Source organism: Mirounga leonina, unplaced genomic scaffold (assembly GCF_011800145.1).
Source record: "Mirounga leonina isolate KUSES-001 unplaced genomic scaffold, KU_Mleo_1.0 Mir_96, whole genome shotgun sequence".
Classification (NCBI taxonomy): Eukaryota; Metazoa; Chordata; class Mammalia; order Carnivora; family Phocidae; genus Mirounga; species Mirounga leonina.
The window spans coordinates 704,470-728,441 of NW_023270871.1; the positions used below are offsets into that span (position 1 = coordinate 704,470).

At 44.2% G+C, this 23,972-nt stretch overlaps 1 protein-coding gene across 7 annotated transcripts in view; it reads left to right on the top strand.

The window, feature by feature from the left end:
* The window catches only part of LOC118006401 (ankycorbin), a 137,894-nt gene that overhangs the window by 70,258 nt on the left and 43,664 nt on the right, over window positions 1-23,972 (top strand). For 6 of the 7 annotated variants that reach the window (XM_034999031.1, XM_034999026.1, XM_034999027.1 and 3 more), the window contains one exon: window positions 14,036-14,166. In XM_034999031.1, the coding sequence (XP_034854922.1) occupies window positions 14,036-14,166 (131 nt within the window). Of the gene's footprint in view, window positions 1-12,299; window positions 13,905-14,035; window positions 14,167-23,972 lie in introns of those variants that run through there. The other variant, XM_034999030.1, reaches the window with a different exon arrangement.

A 23,972-nucleotide genomic window follows, 5' to 3' on the forward strand; every position in this document is an offset into this window, starting at 1 on the left:
GCCTCACGCATGACGATCAGCATAGGTAGAGTGTTGATTCCCAGAAAGCCAGATGGAAGTTGCATGGCCTTCTCTGACCTATCATTGAGAGTCAAAGAGCGCCGTCTTAGCTATATTCTGTTACAAGCAAGTCAGCTCAGAGTCGAGGACTTAGATACCACCTCAAAGGATTGACATCGGTGATCTGTTTTCCACAGGCAGTTAGCAGATAAATTAAATCAACAAAATCTCCCTTGATAATCTTAAATTCAAATGTATACCTTTGTTTTAATACCTATAATTAGACAAATGTTTTATTAAAAACACCAATAGCTGATGTTTTTAAACTGAAATTTAAGGAATTTAAGACTACTGAAAAGGGTTCATTTTCTTTTTCTAGTATTCTGCTGGAAACTTTTTCGGTAGTGACCTGGCTTCACTCCTGCTTAAACTTTGATCCAGTACTTTCTGTTAACTCGAAATCAGTGGGACCACCTCAATAGTAGGATAATCTTCTGAACCTGGCTTATGAAGAGCTCTAAAGGAAAAGGGGGAAAAAAAGGCTATTGAAGTATCTCTGATAAACAATGATTAATGTCAGAACCTCTCTCCTGGTGCTCTGTACCTGTATAGAGTATCTATACCTGTCGATGTGCCCCAGGAGCTTGGTAAAGAGGAGAGCCCCATCTCAAGTGTCTAGCATGATGCCTGGCGAAAGAAAGAACCAAAAGGGTATTGAGCTGAACTGGACTGAATAAAGGCATTGGCCACAGGAATGAAAAGCAGGTCAGTGCAAGGAAACCAGGGAGACAGCCCCAGCAGCTGATGGACTGGAGAGGTGGAGGGAGAGGAGAAGAGCCTGATTGGAGAAGAGCATCCTGATTGCCTGTTGATGCTTATTAAGAGTCTTTATGTGTAGAAAGATATGACCATTGATTCACTGTCTTGTCTAGTTCAGCATTTTAACAGATATCAACTTGGTTAATATCAGGCTGGTTTGTCATCTTCATTGTTGTCAATAATTGTTGAAGAATAATTTTGGCTGAATAGAATCCCATAGAGCATTTTTAAATTTTGCATTCGTATTTTTTCAGAGACTTGGGGGAGTCTAATGTGTGGCTGTGTAGAATGATGCCTGGGCATGATCAGGACTAGAGACCATCCTGATCCTCTACTCTGACCGTTCAGACACTTGAAGTGCACCTAAGCATTTGACTTAAGACTTTGTGGATGAAATCATTTGATCTGTGAAGTCTGTCTTGTTCCACTTGGGTAAAGAGCAAAGCTCAGGGGTTGTGGCTGCTTATCAAGCTCAAATACCTGCCAAAAGTACTTATGATGTTTGCTTGAATTCTAGCCACACATGTCTCCAAGCATCTGTGTGCAAGGAAAGCCTTGCTTGGGCCTTGAGATGGTCATTGTTATGCATGTACCTCCCTTTAAGCAGTGAATATTTCTTTCAGTCAATCAAATCCCACTTACATGTGTGTGTATAATACATATACCTACACCCACATATATATAATTAACTAATAAACTATATTAAAATCATAAAAGAGCTTACTGCTCAAGGAAGCCTTTGTGTGAACATGCTTGCAAAGTAAATAATCATGCTTTAAATGCTTTTGTAGGACTACAAATTTCATGTCTAATAATATCTGCTTTAGGGGTGGTTCCTGCATTTAAAATGGACTTAGAGCCTGGAATTCCTGGTCAGAGTGTCACCAGGCTGCAGTCCTGCCCTCTGGCCCATGCAGCCCACCACACTGTGATCTGGGTTCTGCCTGGCCTTCCTTCGCGTGATGGGCATCTGGGGGAATGGGGGGCTCAGGTGGGGTGGGGGGCAGGACTGAAGTAGAAAGGGCACCGAAGGTCTGGGCTGTGAATTTTGGCTTTCTGGCCTTATAACTTTGGGTGAGATTCTTCTGTTGTCTGGGCCTCAGTTTCCTTGTCAGTTAAATGAGAATGATAATACCCACCTCCTGGGATAGTTCGTTAATTCTTAGGGCTGCTATAACCAATTGCCACACACCGAGTGGCTTTAAATAACCATGGGAAATATGTTCTCTCAGATCTGGAGGCTGGAAGTCCAAAATCAAGGTGGCAACAGGGCCATCCGCCCTCTAAAGGCTCCAAGAAGACTCCTTCCTTGCCTCTTTGGCCCCTGCTGGTTGCCAGCAGTCCTTGCTTAGTGGCAGCAAACTCCGATTTGTGTCTCTGGCATTACTTGGCCTTCTTCTCTGTCTCCTCCATGTCTTCTTCTCTCTCTGTCCTTGGAAGGACACCTTTCACCAGACTTGGGGCCCACCCTAACCCATGATGACCTCATCTTAACTTGATCACATGTGCGAAGACCCTATTTCAAAATAAGGCTACACTCTGAAGTTCAGGGTGGACATGAGTATTGTGTGAGGACACTATTCAACCCAGTGTCGGTGATTATAGTGACTTAAATCCATTCTTCACGGCACCTGGAAGGGAGGAGCACATAGTAGAAACTCAGCAAATCACAAGAAGCCATTTATAAGGTGTGACCCATTCGCTCTCTGACCTCATGACTCCTTTCTCTGTTGACAGTCACTGCTTTGTGGTTATGCTGGGTCACCCTCATCTCACGTCCTTCACCATCTTTTGGGGACCTCCAGGTTGCTTCCTGATCTTTCTCCAGGATTTCGGTTTGCAGCTCCAAGTTTTCCTTTTTGCCATCATTCTGGAAACTCTAACATTCATATAAATGCCTCCTCTGCCAACCTACCTCTGATCTATGGGACTGCATCCTAGATCTCATTCTTATCCCTGATCCCACAATCTTCCACATACCTGCTCATTGTCACCTCCCATGCTCTTGATCCCAGAATGTTCGCTTCACCTGTCTTTCCAGTCTTCAGTCATCCAGCTGACTACCCCTTACTCCTGTCCCTCCCAGGGCTTCCAGTGGAAAATCACACAACACTACCAGCTGGTCTATGAACAGAGTTACAATTCCTGCTCTTGGCTGGACTTCCAGGAGTGCTCGAAAACCTCTTTATTCATTTCAAGTGGGTTTCCTTTCTCATCACCCACCCCCTCAACCCTGAGCTATTGGGAACATTGTTCAAGCTTCTTAGCCCATCACGGACCCTGCACACTTTGCCTCTTGCTTCCCCAAGAAAACAGAAGCCAGAAAACAAATGGACTTCCTCTCCCATGTATCTCTGCTCATCCTCCTCTTCCTCTTTTACTCTCATCTCATGTGCAAAGATCAGTCTTCTGCCTGGTTGAATCCTCACTTCCACTCCTCACTCCTTTGTTTCCCTCATTCACTGGCTCCTTTGCTAGCCTCAGGCTATAAACACTGAAATCTTGCTCATTCTCAAAAGTTCCTTCATTTTCCTTTAAATCGAACTTCTTGGGGCACCTGGGTGGCTCAGTCGTTAAGCGTCTGCCTTCAGCTCAGGTCATGATCGCAGGGTTCTGGGATCGAGCCCCGCATCGGGCTCCCTGCTCAGCGGGAAGCCTGCTTCTCCCTCTCCCACTCCCCCTGCTTGTGTTCCAGCTCTTGCTATCTCTCTCTCTGTCAAATAAATAAATAAAATCTTAAAAAAAAAAAAAATCGAACTTCTTTAGCTTTCTCTTCCTGAGAGAACCAGCTATACTGTATAGGGAGTAACTGTACACATTTCTTAACCGCTCTGTGCCTCAGTTTGCTCATCTGTAAAATGGGCTAATGGTACCTACCTCATAGGATCATTGTTTAAGGTTAAATTATAATGTAGTACGGTTCCTAAGACTATACATTTTTAGCTATTGTTTAGTAATAGTATCCTCACTGGGCTTTCATAGGACTTAGTTCCTAGCACTGATCTAGCACTGACAAGCAATAATGTAAGTACTTACTGGATGCATTTCTGCTCTCAGAAGTTGTGAATTCCTGGGGTGCCTGAGTGGCTCGATCAGTTAAATGTCTGCCTTCAGCTGAGGTCATGATCTCAGGGTCCTGGGATTGAGCCCCTCTTTAGGCTCCCTGCTCAGTGGGGAGCCTGCTTCTCCCTCTCTCTCTCTCTCCCCTCCACCCTCACCAGCCCCTGCTCATGCTCTCTTGTTTTCTCTCAAATTAATAAAATCGTAAAAAAAAAAAAAAAAAAGTTATGAACTCTTTTAGAGCTGATACTACTGCATGTCCATCTTTTTCTGCCTGGGACTTCACAGAGTATCTGGCCCCTTGCCATCCCCCAAACACCACGTAAATGAGTGCTTCAACTCCATTGAATTGGTTGGAATCATTTTTTTCCCCCGAAGGGTAAAGGTGGTTTGACCTATTCCCAGACTTACCTCTGCCCCCATGAGACTGCTTTTACCTCCTGTGGCATAATTTTTAAATACAACGTTTTAACATTGGTCAGCATATTGGAAGAAACGAATTTGGTAGGATTATGGAGACTTTCAATACATTTGTGGACTGCGACAAAGGCAGCAGTGGGAAGGGTTTCAATCTATAGTGGCTCCCAAGAAGTAGGGGGAGAACAAAGCTGTTCAACGAACAGCTCTGAATTGAGCCCCTACCATCTGGCAGACAGTGGGCAGGAGGCCAGGGGTTTAGTGGTGAACAAGACAGATGCTGGCCATTGGCCATGCCCTGGGACTCCTAGTCCGGTAGGAGGTCCGCAGACCGCTAAAGATACTTCAGAAATACTATTTAATTACAGTCGTGCTGAGTGCTGTGGAAGAGAAGGATGAGCGAGCCTAACAAGGGGAACTAACCTGGTCCAGGTGCTAGGGAGAGCTAGGGACATCAGGAAACATGAGTAGGGTGCCTTGGTGAAGGGGGAAGGGCAGGGAGACCAGCCTGTTTCTGGGTGGAGGTGTTTAGAATTATGTATTATGTCCATGACACAGAATTTAGCATTTCTGTGGAAAGACCTCAGGAATCATTGATGCAGTCCATTAAGGGAAAGGTGATGGACTTCAGGGTGGATAGCAGAGACGTGTAACCTGCATGTATGAATAATCTGAAGTAAAGATGTAGGGAGAGGGCAAACTCATTTTAGATGAACTTCTTTTTTTTTTTAAAGATTTTATTTATTAGAGAGAATGAGAGGAGAGAGAGAGCACATGAGAGGGGGGAGGGTCAGAGGGAGAAGCAGACCCCCCACAGAGCAGGGAGCCCGATGCGGGACTCGATCCTGGGACTCCAGGATCATGACCTGAGCCGAAGGCAGTCGCTTAACCAACTGAGCCACCCAGGCGCCCCTTAGATGAACTTCTTGAGTATTGGTCTGAAGTAACTAACATTGGAAAGCTCTTTATGAAACTGCTGGGCTTGGTAAAATGGTGCAGTGTTCATGTCATGATGTACTGGCAACTTTCTTGGTATTCCATGGACTCCAAGGCCTCTCTTGGATCAACTCACTGTTTACTGAATATATCTCGTAATTTTCAGTCATTGTGTCTCATCTTCTCTCCATTAACCTAAATATTACTCATTGCAAGGTGTAGTTCATTATCAGTCAAAAAACCTTCCCTATCTGCCTACATGAAAGTTGACCCTCCCTTCTTTTGTGCTGATTCACCACGTGGCTCACTTTATCATTCTCATATCCTGTTTTGTCTTGTTGGCATATTTCTCATATTGCTTTAGTTTATCTATATGGAAACTATATGGAAAATTCAGGAAAGAATATGCCAACTATGTAAAAAGCACAAAATAGTTATTGGGTGAATGAATGAATGTAACAGCTATGGAATTTTCTATACAGTCAATGGGAAAATATCGTTTGGGCCTGTAGCTTGCTGGTTTCTTGTCCTCTGTCCTGAAATATGAGGTGTGTGCTCTTTTTTTTTTCCTGGATGGTACTAATCTGAAAACTTCCCAGTGAAAACACTGTCTCCTTTGTGTAACTTCCATCTTAGACTTACTGATTATATTGGCAAAACAGCCTGCACTTCGTAAACTAGAGAGAGAAATGCAGCATTTCCAAAGATAATCTCTCAAGTAGACTCCTCCAAATGGCTGCCGAGCCATACAACAGGAGCTATGCTAATTGAGGATGATTAGGGTTTTAGTGTCTTTCCTAACAAAAGTCAAAGAAACTCTTTCTCTTCCTAGATCGCTCTGTGCCTCTGGATTATTTTGGTTGACATATTCCAAACTCAAACCTGCCTACTAGCCAGATGTCTGTGACCACTGAGTTTCCACTGGTTTTTCAGTTCCCAATGATTAAACCAAAATAAAAGAAGGTGATGCCATGTCTGGCCAACAGCAGACATTGCCAGTTGCCAAAGCCCCAGCGTTCATCACGCGGTTGACATGGTGTCTGGAGGCAGGCAAGTCTGTCCAAAGGCCGAGCTTCAAGGGAAAACTCGTAAGCAGGTAGAGTCATTTGGAAATGATTTGATGAATAGGAAACTTATAGGCCAGCCATTGAAAATTTCATTTGTGATAAATTAGCAGGACTGTTTGGAGCTTCCATTGAAGGTAAGGTCTGCCTTTCCCACGTGCTGCCCTTCATAGCTGACACATTACACATGTCTCCGGAGCATGACATATGGCTTCCTGAACTTGCAAATGTGGCCTAAATGTGCTCTGTTGGAAGAGCATCTGTTTAAACAGTCTCCTGGAAAACTGAGCCATGTGCAATAAAATAGTTAATTTCACGTCTGTGAATGTTTTCTCTAAGGCCCTTTAAAATGTTATTTTTAGGAACTACAGTAGAAAATTTACAAATTTAAATTTGCATGAAGGCATTACCTGCCTCTGAAAAGGTAATGGACCATCAGTCCTAAGCTGTAAATATTAAAGGATTCATAGAGCATGAGTGATGAAGGAACAGTGCGGAAGATCTAAGTCAGTAATAACAGTCACCGTTTTCTGAGTGCCTAATACGTGCCAGGCCCTTCACAGACATTACATTTAATTCTCAGCGTAACTTGCAAGGAAGTGAGATCCCTCCCATGTTACAGATAAGGAAATGCCCATAACCTGCTCAAGACCACTTAGGCAGGAGGTGGTGGTGAGCTGGAATTCCAACTCAAAAGCACTAACCTCTGAAGCCGGTCCCTCATTCTACACCAGGAGTTCTTGACTTTGGCTTATGGATGGACTGGGGATAAGGGTTTAAGCCAGAGACCTTTATGAATTATATGCAAGCTCTTGCAAGTTTGTGCATTATTCTGAGGAGAGTCCATAACTTCAGCAGATTCTCAAAGGGATTTGTGAGACCTCTTCCAGAAGCAGATTTTGGCTCCAGGCTGCCTTCATTTTAGACATGAGGAAATAGCAAGTGAGAACACAAAACGTCCAAAGGCACTTGGCACACTGTTGATTTGACCAGAAAGTGAACCACGAGCCTTCTTTCTAAACTGTGTGTGTGTGTGCATGGGTAATAAATCACATCTAGAGATAAGTGCACTTCTGTGGGGCCACTAACCAGGTCACGAACTAGAGCCCAGGACCCTAGAATACTCCCCGGTGTCCCTCCCTCATCAAATGGCATACCCCCCCCATTCCAGCTACTATTCTGATTTTTAAGGTAACCTCGTCCTTGCTTTTCTTTATAGTTTTACCATCCCGACATGCGTCCCTAAATGATCTGGGTTCATCTTCCCTGTTTTCATTTTTGTCTACATGCAGCATGCTATTGTCTTCTGTGTCTTGTTCTTTCAGCCATATTGTTTTTAGTATCTCTCCAGGTTGTGGTGTGCAGTTGTAGTTTGTTCATTCCATTGCTTGATAGATTGTAATTTATCTTCTGTTATTGGACATTTGATTATTTTTCATTTCTGCCTATTATGAGCAATGCCTTTGTTAAAATTCTCATACATATCTTAGACACAAGTTGCCCATGCAGCTTGTAGGGAAAGCACAGGATGTATTAAGCTTTTGTGGGAGACAAAATATTTAGTACTATGAGGAAAAAGTGAAGAATTCTATTCTTCTCCCACCCCCTTCCTTAATGCTTCTGTGGGTAGCCTTTGCATAGATTCCACTTGTCCCAAAACTTGGACCAAGAATCAAAGAGTGCACTTGAACCTGAGTTCAGGGCGCTGACTGAGATCTCTGGGATCAGAGTCTCTGGGATGAGGCATGAGACTCTGCACATTTAACCAGTGATTCTCGTGACTGGGAGACACTGGGTTCACCCCGATGAATTGGTAAGACCTGGCTCCTTAGTTATGAGGAGGTTCAGAGAAAGTGTACCCATGATTAAAATATTGGAAAATTGGCTTTAGAATATTTAAGGGAGTAGAAAAGTTAAGGGAGCTGGATTTATTTAGCCTATTTAAAAAAACCCAGAAACATGATTAAATAATTGTTTTCTCATGGAACACTACATCAAAAACTAATGATGTAATGTATGGTGATTAACATAATAAAATTAAAAAAATAGTTGTTTGCAAAAGAATGAAAGTTTTATAATTGAAAAAAAAATTTGCTAAGATGAGAGATTTAGGTTAATCAAGAGGAGGAAACTCCTGCTAAAATCAGCAACAGATACTGAGCGTTTGTTAGGTACCAGAGGGGTAAGAAATAAAGGCTGTTGTGCCTTCAGGGAGCTGAAGACAGGGAAACAAGACAAGCACACATCAGCTCTGGAACAAAGGCCAGGATGCAGTATTTTACTGAGTCTAGACCGTGGGCTTAGGCAGCTGAGTAGGTGGCCCCCTGGGACACCATGGAGGAGAGAAGCAGAGAGACATCACCACGAAAGGCGTGAAGAGCCTGCAGGGCTTGAGGTAGGCTTTAGAAGGAAGCCTTTTCGTTGGCGGATGGGATGACAGAGCATTCTAAAGCAGTGTCGTCCAATGTTTTTTCTTGTGATTCCCCAGTAAAAATACATATTTTATATCACCGCCCAGGATGCATACATAATCAAAAGTTTCATGAAACATTTAACTTTATTAAATATGGTGCATCTGATGTTTGCTGGTTTTTTCTAACTCATTTTTGTTAAATGTTGGATGAACCCACTTGCAGGTTGACACCACCATTCTAAGGGGACCAGAAGCCCAGTGTGGAGGCAGAGCTAAGCCGCCCTATGGAGGGAGTGCCATTTAGAGGAGGGGATTTCCATGGGAAGTGGTGAGGGGGGATGGGATATTTGGGTGGTGATGGTCTCTAGAAGCCTTCCCTGAGTATAAGTGAATTACACTGGGTTGTTATGGCAGAATTTCAAACTTCACCTGTCATATGATCTACTTCTGACACCAAATGGTTTTCTCTATACCCACAACCAATCCTCCCAACTCTTCTGGCACCAACAAGGTATCCCAGCAATGCAATTCAGTTCTGACACTAATGACCTCGAGGTATTGTCAGATCCCACAGTTAAGGGCCCAGTCCCACAAAATTGCTCCCATTTCAGATGCCATCTACATCTGACCAACTGTACATCTGACCAACGAGCTATGAAGTTGGGGGGTTCCCACAGCCCATGTCTCAGGTTTGATAATTTGTGAGATGGGCTCACAGAACTCAGACACTGCTTAGTATTACTAAGTTTATTATAAAGAATACAAATCAGGAACAGCCAAATGGAAGAAAGGCACAGGGCAAGATAGGGGATGTGTGTGTGGGTGCGTACACGCAACGCTTCTACTCCCTCTCCAGCATCATCCTCCCCCCAGCGCCCCGATGTGTTCACCAACCTGGAAGCTCTCTGAACCCTGTGGTTTCAGAGTGGGTTAAGGCTTTTTATGGAGGTTCCATTATATAGGCATAATGGATTGAATCATTGGCCATTTGCTGATCGACTCAATCTCTAAACCCTCTCCCCTCCCTGGAGGTGGAGTTAGGGCTCAAAGTTCTAACCGTCTAATAATATGGTTAATTCCCTTGGCAACCAGTCCCCATCCGAAGCTATTTAGGGGCTTCTAGCCACCAGTCATGTCATTAACTCATGTAAGAGGCTTATTATGAATAACAAAAGATACACTTCAGCCCTATCACTCAGGAAATTCATGGATTTTAGAAGCTCTAGTGCTAGGAACCAGGGACAGAACCAAATCTATAATTCTCATATCACAATATCACAACCTATTTATCTGACCAACCCTACTGTGAGTCAGTGAATTGGGCAAGATAACTTTTTAAGATTCCTTTTGATGCTTGGTTTCAAATTAGTACCACTTAGCAGAGGAATAGAGGTGGATGAGAAGAATTTGCTTCTAGATTCTCAGTAGAGCACTGACATTAAAAGTATTTATTAAACATCTGTTTTATCTCATCTTGTGGATGGCCATGGAATTTTTGGTATGGAATGTAGCACTGGGTGGAATGGTTTTATGGGAGAAAATACAAGGACGATCCCCGTGAACGGGTTTAGGAGAGGAAGGTGATAGCACCTTGAAAGCCAAGCTTTCTGGAAGAAACATGGTACGGCCCGTTGTGCATATCAGAACTACATACAAGTATTACCAGCCGCCTGACCCAGGACTAGAGAGCTCAGTCACATTAGCATCACCTCCTTATGAGCGCTGGCCAGCAGTCTGGGATGTCATTTCAGAATCTGGATTCCTGGGTTAGAGCAAGGACAAATTGAGATCCTTCTTGTCCCCCACTTTTAGCATACTTGGGAGAATTTTAAGAGTAAACTCTTACTTTTCTCTCATTTCCCAACCAATGGTCTATGTTCTCCCCCAGTTTCTTCCTCAGGTTTGCTCCTGCCTTCCCGATTTGTTCTGAACTGTTCTCTTGGCTCGGATTCTAAGGCCAATATGTATAGCACCCATCCGTTTCCTTCCTGCTGCTTACTGTGAACCCCATGTGCAGCACAGACAGGTTGAATGGTGGTGTGGATTATTTATTAAATCTTTGTGTGTGGGTAGCTGTGTTCTTTCCACCTTATCTGTTCTAACAGGAGAGTAACTTTGGGCCTGCAATGAGGAGAAACTAAATGAAAGAGAAGAATTTTAGATCTCAAGGGATGTGCCATTGACCTTGTCCTCCGGGGGGGGCAGGGGGGCTCTTTCTTGCTGTGTCCTCTAGAAACTGAACTCCCTAAATATCCACATGTAACTAATTTCAGGGAATCCCTACAACCAGATTTTTCTCTACCCGAGTTCAGTGCCTTAGCGGCACTGAAAAGGAAAATCCTTTCATGTGGCCTTTCTTTGCTTAAGTACTTTCAGTCATATCCTCTGAGGTTTAATATCCTTTTGATCTTCCCAATCCAGTTTTAAGTTGGTCAGTTTAAATTAGGGAAGGACTTAAAGACAACACTAATAATGTGGTTTTGGGATAATGTAGATAGGAACCATTGGTCCTGAATGTACTTTGATGAATTTTTTGTTTTGTTTTGGCTTGTTAAATGCTGTCTGAGGGAAATAAACTTCACTCTGTTTCTTGGTGTTTGCTACGTTTCGTTCTTAGGTAAAGCTTCCTATTCTACCAACAAATGCTTGTGCTTGAGGCAGTATATGTATTGTGTTCTTCTGCAATAGGAAGCCTGATTTGTCATTGAAGATAAAACCTAATGTCGGGGCGCCTGGGTGGCTCAGTTGGTTGGGCGACTGCCTTCGGCTCGGGTCATGATCCCAGAGTCCCAGGATCGAGTCCCACGTCGGGCTCCCTGCTTGGCGGGGAGTCTGCTTCTCCCTCTGACCTTCCTCCCTCTCATGCTCTCTGTCTCTCATTCTCTCTCTCAAATGAATAAATAGAATCTTTTAAAAAAAAACAAAAAAACAAAAAAAAACCCTAATGTCATCTTTGTGAGTGTACTGATAGTTGAAGAAGTGTGGGTGACATTGGCGTAGACACATTCTTATCTTATTAAAAATACTTAGCTGCTTTGTTCTATATGATAGCCTCTAGCTACTGGCTCTGGAAGTCTAAAATTAAAAATTCGATTCCTTAGTCATACAAGCCACATTTCCAGTCCTCAGTAGCCGTATGTGGCTAATGTGATAATGACCATTTGGGCCAGATAATTCTTTGCTGGGGTGTGGGTGGGGGTGTGGAGCTGTCCTATGCATTGCAGAATGTTTAGCGGCACCCCTGGCCCCACCTACTAGAGGCCAGGAGCATCTAGTCACAACAATCAAAAATGTCTGTAGAGGGCGCCTGGGTGGCTCAGTTGGTTAAGCGACTGCCTTCGGCTCAGGTCATGGTCCCGGAGTCCTGGGATCGAGTCCCACATCAGGCTCCCGGCTCAGCGGGGAGCCTGCTTCTCCCTCTGACCCTCTCCCCTCTCATGCTGTTTCTCTCTCTCTCTCTCAAATAAATAAATAAATAAATAAAATCTTAAAAAAAAAAAATGTCTGTAGAGATTGCCAAATGTCCGCTGAGGAACAAAATCATCCCTGGGTGAGGATAACTTGCCTAGTTTGTCCAGTGCAGATATAAAACATTTCCATGAACAAAGACAATACTGTTCTAGAATAATCTCCAGCAAAGTTTGGTTGGGGGACATTTTATAGATTAAGCATTTTTGAGCTTTAGAGGAATCAGAGTAGTCATCTGGTCCAAAGCCTCGGGAAACTGAGGCGCTTGAGAGGTTTGGGTGACTTAAGGTCCATAGCATGGAAGTATCAATCTAGACTGCTAGATTTCTGGCTCATGCAGCCTAGAGGACAGACTTCTGATTTTCATTTCAACCTATCTCCTCATTCCTGTGTTCTCGCACTCAGTGAAGGCTCTGGGGAGGAGGGAGTCCTAAGAAATGGGAGTGGTCTTGTCCTGAGCCTCAAAGCAAATTTCTTACCTTAACCCTGTGCACCTCTATTTTACTCCTGCATGGCCTGTGGCTTTCTCTAAGGCCCTGCCTCTAGGCTGCAGTTGGAGGGGTGCCTGGGACATCTTGTAGACCCACCTTTGTGTATCAGAAGGTGGAGCCCTATTGGGTTTCCCAGTTCCATCAGTGCAGAGAGTTTGGGAACACGCTCCTCGGGCTGTGGAAGGTTGTAGTCCTGTAAAATTTCCCTCTTGTTAACTGTTAAATTTCCAGTGTCTCTGTCAGCTTCCATGCAGTGGTCCATGGCCAAGCCTTTAAAATGAAATGCCTGGCGGTTTTTAATCTTCAGAGGTCTCAAGGAAGCAGAGAGCCCTGCAGAAAGTTTTGGGGAGGGAGAAGGAATCTTTCTAAGGGTGTTGGTATCCACAGCGGGAGGGGCCAGAAAGTGGGCTTAGCTAGGAGAGGTCTGGAGGGCAGGCAGGCCTGCAGAGTGACCCAGGGGCCCCAGGATGTGCCCCAGGATCTTTTCTCCCTGAATTAATCCTGTATACCTCTCCATGACTCTTCAATCGCTGATTTTATTCCCTTCTCTGTTCCAAAACCTTCAGTGGCTCACTGCTGCCTTTTCACATGTGAAACTTCTTGGCCTTCTACTCAAGGCCCATTTGCTCTTGCATGGAGACCTCCTCTTTTCCTTTGTAAGAGTAAAAACCAATTTTTATGCACATGAAAGCTTTATTGTGACTGTGGTTCACAGAATGATTCTGTCGGGCTGGGGGTTGGCAGTGGTGGAGGCTTTGCTCAAAGCTGTTTGATGTTTAATAGCTCGCTCAGGAAGAAGTTTTGTTTCTGATGATACTTTGTTGAGTCGGTAGCCCGGACAACTCAAAAATCAAAAATTTATGCAGCTCAAAAATCAGGGCCCAGGGAACAGGCCAGAAAGAGTGGCAGTGAAAGCAGGCGAAGAGTTGTGTGTAAATAAAACCTCAAGTCACCTTGAGCTCTGGGCCAGTTTGGTTCTGTAACACTGTGGGCCCAGTGAGCTGTGGCCCAGGTCAAAGGCCAGTATCCTGAGGAGCCAGCTGTCAGAGTTTAGCTGGAAACAAGCTAATGTGTAAACTTGCCTCGAAGTCTTTTCAAGTGGCTTCATTTTCCCAGCTTCACTGAAAAGAAGTGACTTTATTTCAGAGTTTGCTGACCAGCTGCTGTTCCATTGAACTGTTGATGTTTTCCTTTGGGAAACCGGTCTTCTTGAGTGTCTCCATGGTGAAGGGGAAGGTATCTGATTTGGGGGCAGGTTTTGATTTTAGCGACGGGAGGGTGGAGCCCGGGAGGACCGGGGTCCTGCTGGTCATTGTGACTGTGGCCACTGTTGTTCACTAGCTCTGCATCTCCCCTTTGCTCCACAGACCAACGAGTGGAACAAGAATGATGACCGGCTGCTACAGGCTGTGGAGAATGGAGATGCGGAGAAGGTGGCCTCCCTGCTGGGCAAGAAGGGGGCCAGTGCCACCAAGCAGGACAGCGAGGGCAAGACCGCGTAAGCTAAAAAGATTGGTTTCTAACTGGAGTGATTCTGGCTTCTCGAGAGTGTTCTCTGGAGTCCTTGGGATCCACAAGGGGAACTTCACAAATGCCCTGAAGGAGACGTTGTGAAATTACTGTCCTCCCCCATTCCTACCCCTCATGTTAAGATGTGTAAGAGGATATTTTCATCTGGTTCTTGTCTCTTCAAGTTCCAAATTGCACACTGACCTTTACCTTGGGTGGCTATATTTGTTTTTAGGTGTAAGCGAAGATTACACCAGAGACCAAATAGCACCAGGATTGCAACCAGTTGATAGGTAGGAAAGGAATTCTGTCCTACATTCGAAACAGCATAAAAGAGGGTAATTTTTTTCATAACCCTCAAACCTTACTATTGTTATTTTTTTTAAAACCCCTTCCTTAATGTAGATCAGTAATTACATGAATAGCGTGAATTTTGCATTATAATTTGCCATTTGTGGTACTCTTGCCCGCCATAATTAGAATTATAGATTTGAGTGTGTGTGTGTGTGTGTGTGTGTGTGTGTTTGTATCTGTATCCATCCTTACTCTGGTCATATTGTAGAGAGATCATTGACTTTGTAGCTAAATAGACTTCTAATCTGGACTTCATCACTTATGAATTATGTAGTCTTTTTTTTTTTTTCAAGATTTTATTTATTTATTTGACAGAGAGAGATACAGCGAGAGAGGGAACACAAGCAGGGGGAGTGGCAGAGGGAGAAGCAGGCTTCCCGCGGAGCAGGGAGCCCGATGCGGGGCTCGATCCCAGGACCCTGGGATCATGACCTGAGCCGAAGGCAGACGCTTAAAGACTGAGCCACCCAGGCACCCCGAATTGTGTAATCTTTGAATCTTAATTTATTCCATTTAAATTGGAGATGATAATATTTAACCACGAGTATAGTTATGAATATAAAACAAGATCCTGACTTGGTTAGGCGCCTCCAGAAGCAGGTTCTGAGATAAAGATTTGAGTGTGAGCTGTTTCTCTAGCCAGTGCTCCCAGGAGCACACAGGAAAGGCCTGAACCCACGTGGTTTGTTACTGATGGGCTACTGCTGTGGGCGGCTGGAACCCAGTCTCGCTAAGACCTCTGGGAGTCTCTTTAGACTCAGAGGAGGGGTTGGCCAACTCTGGCCTGCAGTCTGTCTTTGTAAATAAAGTTTCAGTGGGATGGAGCCAAATCCATTTATTTACAGTAGCCTTGGCTACTTCTGCACTGCAAAGGCAGATTTGAGGAGTTGAGGCAAAGACTATGGCTTACAAATCCTAACATATTAACTCTCTGGCCTCTTGCAGAACTAGTTTTCTTACCCCAGGTTTAAAGTATGCCTCAAAGTTATCTGACCCAAGGGGTAAGGAAACTGGGGTATCTATTCCTAATCACTTGTCCCTCCAAGGTTGAGTGCTCCCAGGGCCCATAATGCTCATGGGCAGAACAGGTCCAAGAGGTTATGAAAGGGGCACCTGTAGCTATAGATAGCATAGGTAAAGAGCTCGCAGTGGCCCCCAGTAGGTACTTGATAAATCCAGTTCCCTTTCCTTCTTATCCTAAACGAGTGGTTCTTAGTCCTGGCAGCTCCTGCCTGAGAATCACCTGGGGTACTTTAAAAACATATTGATACCAGGCGCACTCCAGATGTTCAGAAACATTTTGTCTATGCAGAGGCCCAGGAATCAGTATTTTTATTATCTTTTTATTTATTTATGTATTTGTTTATTTTTAGATTTTATTATTTGACAGAGAGAGAGCACAAGCAGGGGGAGCAGCAGAGGGAGAGGGAGAAACAGACTCCCTGCTGAGCAAGGAGCTGGATTCGGGCCTCGATCCCAGGACCCTGGGATCATGACCTGAGCCAAAGGCAGATGCTTAACCAACTGAGCCACCCAGGTGCCCCGGGAATCCATATTTTTTAAAGCATCCCACGTAGGTTCGACCAGAGAGAACCATCATCTAGAAACTGGACTTACTCTAGGTTGATTGATTGATAGATAGTGAGAATAAAGGGCAAATTTTCAGGACAAGATTGAGCATCACATTTTAGCAAATTCTGTCAATGAAACCCTCTTCCTGGAACCCACTGAATCCCATAGCATAGACACTAGTTCTATTGTTTGGGGAGCCACAAGATAGCCTACAGAGCTATGCTCTGTCTAGGGAGCAGGCTAGTTCATATGCAAGGGGAAGAGGGAAGTGTTCTCACTCAGATTAGAGTCTGGTCCTCTAGGGGCCGGGCTGGTCCTCTCCGCCAAAGCCCCCAGGTTGAGCTCCCCACCATCAGCCTCTTTGACATCCCAACTTTGCAGAGGCCGGTCTCTCGGGTGTGGAGTCCAGGGCCATAATCCTGGTGGATTCTGACATGGGAGGCAGATGTCTAATATCAGGTGGGCTTTAGTTGTTGCCTAATAATCGTGTTGAGTGAGTTGCCTACCCAACCTTATATAATTCTTAGTTCTTAACTGTCTTGCAGTCTAGATTGTAATTTCCTTGACAAAGGGACTGTTACCTTCTGGCTCATCCCTATAATTAAATCATCTAGCCCACTGCTCAGCTTATAGATACTCAAAAAATATTTTTCGAATGCATTAATTACCCTTTTCCCAGGATGCCGCACTTGGAGTTGGTGCTTTCTGAGCCACAGTGGCAGAGACCACGCTCCTAAACCTGCCATGAGATTTTTGGTGGGGGACTGCTGCTTGTCCCACTCTGGAGCTCTCTGGGCTCCTGCTACTCGCAGCTCAGCTTGGCAGATGCCTGCACAAGATAGCCTTTTACAGCCCTCCCAGAGAGGTGGGAGCTAGACACCTCCGATAGTTTTGTCCAAGACAACCCTCACTAAAAAGAAGATGGAAAACTTAGGTCAGCAGCTTAGCCACAATTGTGATCACCTTAATAAATTTGTACCTTTTGTTAATAAGACATTTATTATGGGTGGAGTAGATGGCCAGGCAGTTAATGTCTCTCTCTTTTGTTGTGGGAAAATATATATAACATCAGCCTTACCATGTTAACCACTTTCAAGTACACATTTCATTGACATTAAGTACATTTGCCGTGTTGCGCAACCGTCATCATTTAGTTCCAGAAATTTTTCATCATCCCAAAAGGAAACCTTGTACTCCCTAAGCAGTGACCCTTCTCAGCCTACCTCCCCTCCCCCTGGCAACCACTAATCTGCTTTCTGTCTCTGTGAATTTGCCTATTCTGGATATTTAATATAAATGGAATCATACTGCTGGGCCCCTTGTCTGTGTTGTTGGTGTTTTTTTTTTTTTTTCACCGAGTGTAAGGTTTTTAAAGTTCATCCTTGCTGTAGCACGGATCAGTTCTTCATTCTGTTATCTTTTCATGGCAGAAATGCATACAGCAATTATACCAAAATCACCCCCTCCACTTGGCAGATGGTAAAACCAAGGCTCACGTGATCTAGCTCTCCCTGAATTAACTCCAGAACCAGTTCTACCCTTGCCTTTGTACTTACAAGTCTGCCATTTTTTGCTTTGATGACTCCTGTGTAGAAGGTTAGAGGAACTATGAAAAAAAAAGGAAGAGAAGGTCATTATTTTTTCAGGGGAAGATTTTTCATAAATAATCATCTGTTAACATTTAATTTTTCTGCTTAGAATATTCCTTATGATGATTAAAGTTATTAAGTGATAACTGTAAGGATTTAATTGTCAGAGGCACCGTGGAGTTAATCTATCTGGCTGCATAGTTTCATTCAAATCTAGTAGTTTTGGTATTCAGAATAAGGGGTGCTGTGGGGTTGGACACCATGGTCCCTGCCTCTTTGGTATCATGGAATCATGCAAGGCCCAGAGCTCTGTTAACAGGAGCCCCAAGCAGTGCTGTCCCCCTGGCTCCTGTCCTCTCACTCTGGAGGTCTGCACTTCCATATTTGGGTTAGTCTAATCTGTGCTTTCCTGCCCGAGTGTAGCTGTGTCTCCCTCCCATTTGAAGATTTTTCTCAAGCTGTGGAGACTTTTCCTTTGTCCTTTCCCATTCTCTCCACGTGCATCGGTTGGTTGCAAACTAGTAACTTCCTCAGAGCCGTCCTGAGTCCATGACAGAGCAAGGTAGCGTGTCCCCTCTGCTGAAGCTTTTGGCTACACCAGCCCCATGGAGCTTGCAGGCCCAGCATTTGTTTGTGGACTTGTACAGAGTGGTTGGCAGTTGTCTCTAAAGGGTAAGGCCAGTCACACACTCAGTTAGGTCCTTGCCTCATTCTCTGCCTACTCGTTTGGGTTTACTCTTTGACTTATCGACCTCCCTGTCAAATTAGGCTGGAGGCCCCTTTTCTACCAAGCTCTTGTACTAACCCACTTTGTAATTCTGTTCAGTAATGGACAGCGTTTCTCTCTTGCCTGACAACCTGCAGTCCTGATTTGGGCTCTCCGGGCCTTCCCACTGGCCCTGCCATTACTTCATCGAATGTTTTCTTGCCCTGCCTTCTCCTGGAGGCAGGGCTGTTGGCTCCCTGCTCTCCCCTCATGTTTGCCCAGGTTTGGTGTCTAGTCCAGAAGACCTCCTCTCTGATGTTCTCAGTCCTTTTAAAAATTTTCTTCTCTTTGAAATACCAGCATCTTGATTTACAACTTGATATGTTGTTCTTGTTCCTTCAGTACAATAACAGAAAAGTCTGTACAGCTTTAAAAAAACACAGCAAGCTCCCTGAATACAAGGATCACGTGATTTTTGTTGTTGTGTTGGGGTCTCCCACAGTTTCAGGCAGAGAAGAGGCATTCAGTCAGTATTTGTGGATGTGCCTTTTCGGCATGACAGTTATGGAGAAAACACTCTTTGTTAGTGATACCTCATGGGGAAATTAATTAGGAGTGGATTAACTTGGGGTTCAAGAGGAAAATATCCTGGTGAACGTCACAACCTGACACTTCTCTTTTCCCCACTTCCAGTGCAATCTAAAGAGAGAAATACTCAGCCTTTACTACCTAGAGAACCAGATGACCCAGAAAAATCCCAAGAATGAAGTGGCAAAGGCCACCATCTTGGTGGACATTCTCTAGAAGCCTCCATAACCCAAGGTCAATAACCAGAAGGGTGGTTGGTAATTCTTCAGACTTTTAGTTTCTTTCTGCCACATTTCCTTTAGGGAAAGATAAGAAACTTTGTCTGAAAATTTTCTGCCTCTAAAACTGATCAGAGAGGGGTTAAAAAAAAAATTGAAAGCAATTGAATGGAATTCATTTAGAAACAAGTAAAAGAAGGGTGCTGTCTGGGGTCAGAAGAGAACAAAATAGAGCAAGGCAGAGAATTATAGCTGCAGCCTGTGTTTATGGGGTCAAGCTTGGCTTCCCTTGACCCATCTGTTCTCTTTCCATGGTGGAGGTGAGGATGTGGAAGGATATCAATGCCCTAAAACCTCTTACCATAGAACAGTCTAATTGTTTCCAGATGCTTTCCCCTACATTTAGATGTGCATTTAATTAAAGTTATGTATGTTTGCCTTAGGAACAACCAGACTAAATAAAATCACTGCTGGGACTGTAGTATTTGAAGAAATACCACCCAGGCATGTGTGTATAGACATTTTATGTATGTGTGTATATGTATGTATGTGTGTGTGTGTGTGTATATACATATATGTATATATATGTATGGAATGCATACATAGTCCACATTTCGGAAACCTGATCTTTTTATTTTGAAAGCAAAAACTTGTGCTAGTATTTTTAGATGACTCCATGGAGCTTAAATATAAAATAGGGGAGGTAGTCTTTGAATTCTGCAAATCAGTACAATAAAGGGCTTCTGTGTCTGGAGGCTGGTTGTACTTTTTTCCTGTTTTCTCAGAGTAGGGATATAGCAGTTCCATCTTAGAAATCAAGTCAGGCTATCTGGGCTGCTTTCTCCAGCTCTCACAGGGCTGCCAAACCAATTTACCTAAAATTATACTATGTACCACAGCCTCCTTCCCTGGGAAATTACCTTCCAGGCAGAATCACCCTATGTCTTTCATAAAACCTGTTGGTATTTGACAGAGGGATAAACTGAAGGATTTAATTGTTCTATTGCATATCCACTTTGCTTTCGGTCACATAGATTTTTGAAGGTGATAAAACTTGTGTTCCTACCTTGCAACTGTGCCCAATTGTTTGTTTAATTAATCTACCAGTTGGGAGGTACTCCCTTCCCTGCATGTAAAATGTTCCAAACTCTTGTAAGCATATACAAAAGAAGAAGGAAATAGGGCCTTAGCCCACAAAATGCATAGCATCTATCTGAGAAGACAAGACCAGTGCAAGCGCTGGAGGATGATTAAGTGCCATACTATAAAATACTAACTGTAAGGGGTTCAAGCTGGGGAGAGATGGTGCATCACCGGAGTAGCCAAGAACTGCTTCCTGCCTGAGGTGTGATGTCAGGTGGTCTTGAAAAGTGGACGGGGCAGATTGGGGTTGGTATGGGGGGCAAGGAGGACAGTGTAGGTGTTGATCATAGCATGAATAGAGCCTATCCCACATTGGAAAAGAAAAGCGATGACACCACAGTTACGGTTTCCTTCCCTTCTCCAAGAGCTTATTGGAGTTTCAGGTCAGTGGTTCTCAACTTCAGTCCCATTAGAATCACCTGGACAGCTTTGAAAATGCTGGCGTCACCCTCAGAGACACCTATGTAATTGGTGTGGGGTTTGGTAGGTATGAGGTTTTTCAAAGCACCCAGGTGACTTGAATGGCCGGCCAAACTGAGAACTCCTGTATTTGACATTCCACAGTGAGACCCCAGGTTCCCCACAGGCTTTACCCAGTGAGGGGTTCCAGGGACTGCAGCATGCACACATGTACATATATGTATATATAATCCTTATGCACAAAATAAAATGGCAAATTTGGGCTTAAGGTAAATTACGTTAAAGTAACATAAGACATCGGGTTTTTTAAGAGAAATAGTGTTGTATGTTAAAGCTGAGCAGATCTTATTGCAAAATTGTACTTTAGAAGGAAGACTTGAAACTACAGTCGTACAAATTGACAAGAATAAGCAATTTTGGAATTTAGATTTGGAAATTAAGAACTACATTGACGGGGCGCCTGGCTGGCTCGGTTGGTGGAGAATATGACTCTTGATGCCAGGATTTTTGAGGTCGAGCCCCATGTTGGATGTAGAGATTACTTAACAATCTTAAAAAAACAAAAACAAAAAACCAACATCGATCAAGAATGGGTGGGATCACAGAATTTTTCAGTTTAAAACTTTTCAAAGCTGGGTTCAGGGTATTGAGAATGAAGGACTTTAGACACACAGATGGGTCATTGTGACTCAAGGTTGAGGCAGTCTGGCTTTACCCTTCCCTCCAGTTCTCTGGCCATGTCCTCCTTCGGCTGGACCAACCCCCACTCACAGAGATCAGGAGAGCCTGGGAAATATGGTTCTGTGTGATAGAGAGCAGAGCAGGCGCATGGGCAGGGATCTCAGTGCATGCTGTGACTTCCACCCATTCTAAACCCGATGGGGGGGGGGGAAGGGAGGGACAGGGCACCTGGAGCAGAAGGCTTTCACACTGATAGCAGCCTGGCAGCTTACAGGTTGAGGCCCGTAAGAGCACTTAGCATGTGTTTGGCCTTGAGAAACACTTGCGCTTTCTCACCTGGGGCCCTGAAATTCACACCTTCCAAAATTCCACCACCACCGCTCATCCACCAAAGTCTTGGTACCATTCAAGGCCCAGTTTTATGAAGCCTTTCCTGATTTCCAAAGTGGCTGAGCTTGCTCTGGCTGTTGGATTTGATGGGTCTTGGTTACCTATGTACTTAGCTTATCGCTATTATTAGACTATTAGGATTAGAGCTCGATCTTACCCAATTAATAAAGGAGTTGCTATTAATCATGTTAATATTGCATGTCCCACCACCGGGCTAGGGGCTTTTACATGTGTCATTCATTCAACGAACAGTTCATTCATTCACCCATTTTAAAGACCATGTCAGTTTCCCATAGATTTTTCTCCTAGGGTGCTCTCAGTCACCCTGGAGTAATTTATGAGAGGAAAGTGTGTGTCAGAAAGCTTCAGGAATTAGTGCAAATCACCCCCATTCTGTGGCTCTAGGTTCTAGAGTCTGGGGGTCTTTCATGAATACAAGAGACGGATCATTGTCCTCATGGAGATTTCATAATGCCCAAGTGCTATTTCCAGACCACATTTATGAAACCAAACAATCCTGAAGGAAAAGAGCCAATACTCAGCTTAAATGTCATGGGGTTTCTTAGCTCTGAGTATGTGGTCTTTCATCTCCGCATTCCCCACCGCCTCCCCGCCCTGTCCCCAGGAGAGCTCTGTCCCCAAAGCGGCACTGCCGATTGTAGGCACTTAAAGGACAGTAATCCTATTTTTACACCCTTTATTTTCTTTATGCCAATCACCTTTTATTGTATCTATCTGAAACATTTAACAGGAGAAGGCAACCTGTGTTGGCGTTCCTCAGACTTTCTGCCCCATCAGTTGCTAACAGAAGCAGTGAGCAGGTCCCTGTGGGAGCTGCTTCTGAAATGGCTGGGAGCCACGTAGCCACCGCCCTCCTCTGCCTATGGGGATTTCTCTCTGGGCCTGTAGAGTTGATCCCTGGGATCCAGTAGAATTCCGGTTTTCAAGGCTTTTATAACTAGACTCTATTAGACAGTCCTGCCTTCCTAACCCTCAGATTATAATCTGAAATGGGGATCCAGATCTTGTAGGATTAAGGATTATCCCACGGTAATATCTTGTGTGAGCTAAGCCTAGTTTGATTGTATGGACCAGATGAGTAAACTGAGGGCAGTGAATCTGAATCTGTTTGTTGTGCCATACTTGGGGATGGCAGAGTGGAGACCCAAACCAAATACTGACTTTGAGTTCATACTTCTTCCTACCATGCAGATGTCCTAAAAATGGAATACGTATCAGAATCACCTGGGAGGGGCTTGTTAAAACACATTGCTGCCTCCACCCCGGAGTCTGGACAGGATCCTAAGAATTTGTATTTCTAACAAATACATCTGGGTGATCCTGATGTTGCTGTTCTGCAGACCATGCTTTGAGAATCACAGCATGATACGATGTTAGGAAGCAACATCAAGCTTCTATTAACATAAGTTTTAAGAACTTACAACCTGAGAAAAACACGGTCATGCCAGTTTATGTGGGTGCCTTGGTTTAGGGAAACTCAGAACTTCAGATTGGAAAAGCAAATTCAAAACTAAAGATTTGCATTATCAAAAAAAAAAAAAATGACGTCTACATGCCAGGGAAATTGCAATAGGCAAGACAAAAGTCTCTGCCCTCGTGGAAAGTACGGTCCCCTGGGACAGACAACACATTCTTCTTTAATGTGATATCAGGTGCGTTGAAGAGAATGAAGAGGCCAGAGGCCATGTTGAGTAAACTTGGAAAAGGAGGGCCTTTCTGAGCAGACCCCTTCACTGGAGCAGATTGCTGAATGGAATGAGAGGTTGAACCATGCACTCTTCTGGAACTGTTGTCCTGGGGGAGGGAACAGTAAGGCAAAGGCCCTGAGTTGGGGGAGTGCTTAATGTGCCCAGTGAACAGGGAGAGAGCTACAGGGTGAGGTCGAAATGGAAGCCAGGCCTCCTCAGGTAAAGCCTGGTGGGTCAGGGGAAGGACTTGGGATGACATCCTAATTCTGAATACTTAGCTTCCTTGATTTAATATGATTTAGTATCCTTTCTTCCCTCTCCAGAAATAAGTCTTCTCAAAAGAAAGCAAGTAAAGGATAGGCGATTTTAGGTGTTTGGGAGATGTTGAAGCTCTCTAGGGGGATAGAAAGCTGAAATGTTTCTGA